The sequence below is a fragment of the Colletotrichum graminicola genome (genome assembly GCF_000149035.1).
Source record: "Colletotrichum graminicola M1.001 genomic scaffold supercont1.291, whole genome shotgun sequence".
Classification (NCBI taxonomy): domain Eukaryota; kingdom Fungi; phylum Ascomycota; class Sordariomycetes; order Glomerellales; family Glomerellaceae; genus Colletotrichum; species Colletotrichum graminicola.
In genome coordinates, this window is record NW_007361295.1 from 5,165 (window position 1) to 10,966 (window position 5,802).

At 41.1% G+C, this 5,802-nt stretch overlaps 1 protein-coding gene across 1 annotated transcript; it reads right to left on the reverse strand.

Moving 5' to 3' along the window:
* Window positions 1-209: 209 nt before the first annotated feature.
* On the reverse strand, window positions 210-860 carry GLRG_11990 (uncharacterized protein; the record flags this gene model as incomplete). Its single annotated transcript, XM_008102672.1, has 2 exons — window positions 210-591; window positions 829-860. 2 exons carry the CDS (start codon window positions 858-860, stop codon window positions 210-212), a joined length of 414 nt encoding a protein of 137 aa, XP_008100863.1.
* Between the last annotated feature and the right edge of the window lie 4,942 nt (window positions 861-5,802).

Consider the following 5,802-nt stretch of genomic DNA (forward strand, 5'->3'; position numbering starts at 1 on the left):
ATTTGATACCTTAGCTGAGCTACTAGTCCGTAGATACATAGCCTACGTTCTTCTTTTAGCAGAATTACTGCAACGGAATCATCTCCTCGTCACCCACGTGACCGTATATATAGCTCCTCTCGATCCCAAAATGATGATTTGGCTTTGGGGTGGAACTGACTATGCGCTCGCAACATCCTAGCCGAAACCTGTGAGTTACTAATACTCATTTACTCTATTAGGTCCACGTTCCTCATCGGTGCTTTCTTTCTCACATTCCCCCCATGCGCTACAAGTGCCCCAACAGCGTCCACAGATCCCATCTGAACTGCAGTGTGTAGTGGTGTCCAGCCAGCTGCGTTCTCAGCATTGGGATCGGCGCCGTGACTCAGGAGACGTAGCACGGTAACTAGCTGTTGATTTGATACGGCAACGTGCAGTGCCGTGTTGCCTTCACTGTTCCGCACATCCACATCTAGTCTTCCGTTTACGAGGAGCATGTCAACCATTGCATTGTGGCCAGCAATGGCCGCGATATGAAGCACAGTCTGGAAGGCCTGCGGATCGGCATCATTGGCGTTGTAGTCGCTATTCTCCGATGCCTGGCCAACACTGGTAATGTTGTGAGGCGGATTATGGCGTTTGGGTGTCTCGGGAGTCGTTCCGTATGCCGGCAGGGAGGTTGGCGGCTGTTGCTGGGGCGTTCGTTGTCAGCTATTATTGCGAGTGGGTTATTGTGCTTTGTTGGATCCTACTGGTATGGGGGGACTTTGGGAATCGCTGGGCTGTTGCAATTGTGCCAAATGCCCGATTTCCTGCGAAGCACCGTCAGACATGGCGTTCGCCTACCGAGCGGGCGGACCGTGGAGCTCTACTGACATGCCATCTCAGGTCGCCTGGGGCAGCGTCTTTATCCACAGAGAATGCATTGGGCCATTGCGCTGCACAATCTAAATGACCAGTAGACGGCCACATGTCAAGGCCTCTAACATGAAGATCCAATCTGTCAAAATTATTAGACCAATGACCTTAAACATAGCCGACGTACAAGTGTGGGGAGCTTCACGGTAGTGAAAGCGACATAGCCGCAGTTAGATCCTGAAGATTGCCCGAGTCGTCTGCTGGCGTGGAGTCATGATCAAAATAGAATTGTGGCAAACAATATGGCGACCTTGAGTCGCTGTTGATGCTGCTCTGTCCACGGACATCCCTGCTAGATGAATCGACTAGCTCCTCCTGCCTGTCAGAGTTCCATGGGGCTTTCTTCTGTGCCTTTGTTCCTGTATTATGAATTGTGTCAACAAGCAATACGGTCAATGTCGCCGTGTACTGATCGCTGGAAAACAACTGTACCCTCGGATGCCGTCTGCTTGTCTTTTCATTTCCTTTGTCAGATCACGGACCACTGCGACCTGGAGGATAGAGGAAGGCTGCGGCGGGCTTACTGCGGAATCTACGCTGAGCATCTCTGTTCTGGAGTCTGCGGCGCTCAGCGGCATCCATCGTGGGCAGCTGATGACACAACACGGAGATTGGATGGTCATCCAAAAAAGAAGGAAAAGAAAAAAACGACCGACTTTGGTATCACAAGCGTGTCTAAAGCGAGTTTTCTTATGATCTTACACTACTGACGCCAACTGCCCGAGATTATCGGGTCTTATGTTAACATTTATTGGCAGATAGCTGCCGGTTTATTCCTATCTTCTGGGTTTAGATATGGAGAATAGGCTGTTCACGTCAGCCCAGCCGCACTTAAGGTTGTAGTCATCGCGCTTTTAGGGGTTATTCTGCATGGTTGGCAAGCTAAGGACGTGCAAAAAGCCCTTTTGCATTCAACGGGAGGCAGTCGTGGTCAAACAGCCTAGGACAAGATTATGCGGGGCTCCACTAGTCGTAGAAAGTACATTGTAAGCCCGTTTCAATGCAGTTCGGCTTTTTGATATGTGACTAGACTTAAGCAAATTGGACTGCCAAGGCTGCATACAACATTATCCTCGAGGAACAGCCTAATATGACGAGTCTCAGTTAACAGAGAGGCAAATTGAGTGACTTAAGAAATAAACCTGGACAAAAGAAAACGGTTGAAGCATGTCCTGAAACGTAGCTCTGCTGTATAATTGATAGTAAGTACTGAATCTGAGCTTGTACCTTGGGTCACAGTTCCGCTTGTCCTTCAGCTGGCGGAAGAAACACATGGATAGCCTATTCAAACTTGGAAACATCTCTGTTGCCTTGTCACATATGTGCCTGTGGTACATAGTACTATGCTATGGTGCTGGGTAGGCTAGTGCATCAACGGGAAACAAACCTGCTACGTTCACGTCAGAAGAACGGCTTAATATGACTTGTCACACACAGGTTTTGTAACAAAAACGACGCCGTTTATTGGCAGCAATGAACATCTTATATGTGACGTAATTTCCCCTCCCGTATCTGCACCGTGCCAGGTCACTTGGGTGACAAAAGAATGTGCCGGTTTCCTACTACTGTTACTACCACCACTACCACTACTACGAGTATTGTAACAGGGAATACAGGTTTCAATATATCAAAAAAGTTGTATTCATAGATACACGTAAAGTTTTTGAAGTTAACAGTATTATATACAAGAAAAGGGGCGTTTTTGTCTATTGTAAAGGTATCTGAAAGGTAGTGCCATAGGTTCTTGAAAACCGGCACATTGTTTTGTCACCTGAGTGCGGGTGCCGGGCTCCCAGTGGACACCTGGATGGATCCTTATCAGTTCTCTAGACGAGGGATAAAAACCCTATCCGGATTCACGAGAGTTATAGTTGGCCAGGTTTGAATGTTGTTACACCCATATACCCCCACGTTTGGGTCCCTAAATAATATACAGCTGAGTATCCCTACCATATCCTCTCAGCAGATAGGATAAAGGCTATGAGGCGGGCTACCGGCAAAGGGTATAGCGGCTGCTAAGAAGGGATAGTGTGCTGGCAGAAAGCAGGGGTCGGATGTGGTACGTCAGCACCAAGTTAGGTGGCAAGGGCTAGCAAATTGACTTATGGTTAGCATTAAATTTCCTCCCTCCCATCCACCGCCTTCTATAGGAAGCTTAGCGTGGATAGCGGCAGCTAAACCGCTTGCTGTTAGCCTGCCTCCTAGCTTTTATCCTATCTGCTGGGAGGATACGGTACATGTATTGTCAACTTCTTCACTTGGACGCCAGACGCTAACACACCACACCAGGGCGCAGCTGCTCATATCCCTTTAACTACAAAGTGACCCTATTTCTGCCAAGGTGGATCCCCCTCTACTTTTATTAGTTGGTCGCGACATCTGCAGTGGGGTGTTTACAAACCACCCAGTTGCTAATTTATAAATAGTATTCAAACCCACAGGGTTTACAATGCGCAGGGTAGGTGAACTTATCCCATTGGGTGCCAAGTGACCTCACATAACCTCAGACCAATAAGAGTACAGCAATCCAGGCTGACTGTCCAATAGCTGTCGGTAAGTATTTACATAGACCCATTTTTAGGTTATGTGAGTTCACTTGGCGCTCAATGGGATACCACTGGGGCACAACAGCGACAGATAACCTAGGTTTATAACTGTCAAATGTGCCAGGGTATATAGGTAGGCAATAAATCCAGCAAAAGTAACAAAACGGGCGCTTGGGTACTCTTTTGCGGATTTGACAATTAACAGTCTGATTAGCGTTAGTGGTCTTGAGCTCCACTCCGCCGATCCTAGACCCAAAGGTCCTGCGTTCGATCCTTAGTATAGTCAATAAGGCATGCAATGAATCCGCTTATGAGAACTGCCCCCTTATAACCTATGGTGACTGCTTTGATTTGAAAGAACGACGGTTGATAGCCCCCTGGCATAAAAACAGCTCTAAGCTTTAAACGCACTTAGGGCTGGGGGGTGTGTTAAATGTGCTAGGGTATATAGGTAGGCAATAAATCCAGCAAAAGTAACAAAACGGGCGCTTGGGTACTCTTTTGCGGATTTGACAATAACAATCGCAGAGTGGCGTTTTGGGTTAGAAAAGACTTTAGAAAGCGGCATGTTATCTGCGGGTGGTGCCGCCTGGGGTAAAGCATACTGTTAAGTGTAGCGAAAGTACACGTGAATTCACTAGCAAATATACGGTTGCCCTATGGCAAATTGCTAGGGAATAGGCAGTAAAATTACTCTACTTTAATAGTAATTTTACTAATAATATTACTAGGATTAGCCTAGGTTTTCCTAACTAAGAAATAAGGGGATTACCTTTATTAAATAGTAGGGATTATAATAGTTAATTAATTAATTCTGTTGTATGTTATGTATCTATAGTAAATTACTATAGAAATAGGAAAAACCCCCTATTTCTTAGTTAGGAAATCCCTAGCTAATCCTAGCGATATTATTAGTGGACTTGCCCTAAAAGTGGGGCTAATTCACCGCCTATTCCCTAACGATTTGCCGTAGGGTAACTATACACTTACTAGTTAATTTACATGTAATTCTGCTATATTTAACACACCCCCTTAGCGCTAGTAAGGCAGTTAATTACTATAGAGCCTATACTAAATATCCTCTATATATAGCCTATTTATTTATTAATTATCCTTTAATATCTTATACGTTTTTTTTCTTTATCTAGTAGTAAAGCTTTACTTTATTATTATCTAATTCTTACTATTAATTTACTTTAAGGCATATATATTAGTTACTTATATTTATTTAGGCTATAAATATAGTAAATTATAGCGCACTAAGCGCCTTTATTAATCTATTAGCTATTAATTTAGTAAACTGCTTATATTTAATAGTAATCTAATTTACTACTACTTCTTATTATAGCTAGTAGTTATAAATATCTATATACTATAGCCTTATTTATAGTTAGATAAGCTCCTTAGTAATAAGCCTAATAGTCTAGGTATTATTATAGCTAATATAAATAGTTAGTAGCTATTTAGTAGCTACTTACTTATTAAGTAATAATTTAGTTCTTATTTATATTAATAGTTAAATACCTAGCGTAGTAATTAATCTACTAGTAAAAAGCGCCTCTTTTATAGTAAATAAGAAGGCTAGTAATTTAGCCTTAGTAGTTAACGTTATTACTATATCTTACTTATTAGCTTATTAGGAGATAAGCCCTTTAAATAGCTTTAGTATATATACTTATAAGCTATAATAGTCTAGTAAGTTATTAGTAAATAAGGCGTCTAAAGTAACCTCTAACGTATTATCTTTACTACCTAGCGTTACTTTATATTTAAAGTAAAGGTGCTATATTTAATTAAAATACCTAAGTACTTAATTTACTACCTTTTAGTAATCTAGATTTAGATTATAGTTAAAGTAAGTAAGCTAGCTAGTTATAAAGGTAATATCTAGCTAAGTTATTACTACTATATAAAGAATTATTTTTAGTTTTTTTTAATATTAGTTAACCTCTTATAATAAGGCTATATATTTACTAAGTAGTAGCTTAGCCCTTACTATAAGTAATAATTTATTATATTTCTTATTTATTAGTAGTAGTTTAGTTACTTTATTATAATATACTACTTATAAGAGCTAGAGATAATAGTTACTTTAGTTATAAATTACCTTAAGGCTAAAGAACTACTATAATAAGCCTCTACCTTTAAGGTAGTATTATTACTAAAGAGCTACTATTTTATTACTTACTTACGCTTTATCTATATAGTAATAGGCTAATATATAGTTATTAATATAAAAAAAGAATATAATATAATCCTTCTTTTAATAGTAATTCTTACTAAGCACTTAGTAAAAGCCCTATATAGTAAGTCCTTCTTTAAAGTGCTTCTACTATAGTAGTAGTAATTACTAAAG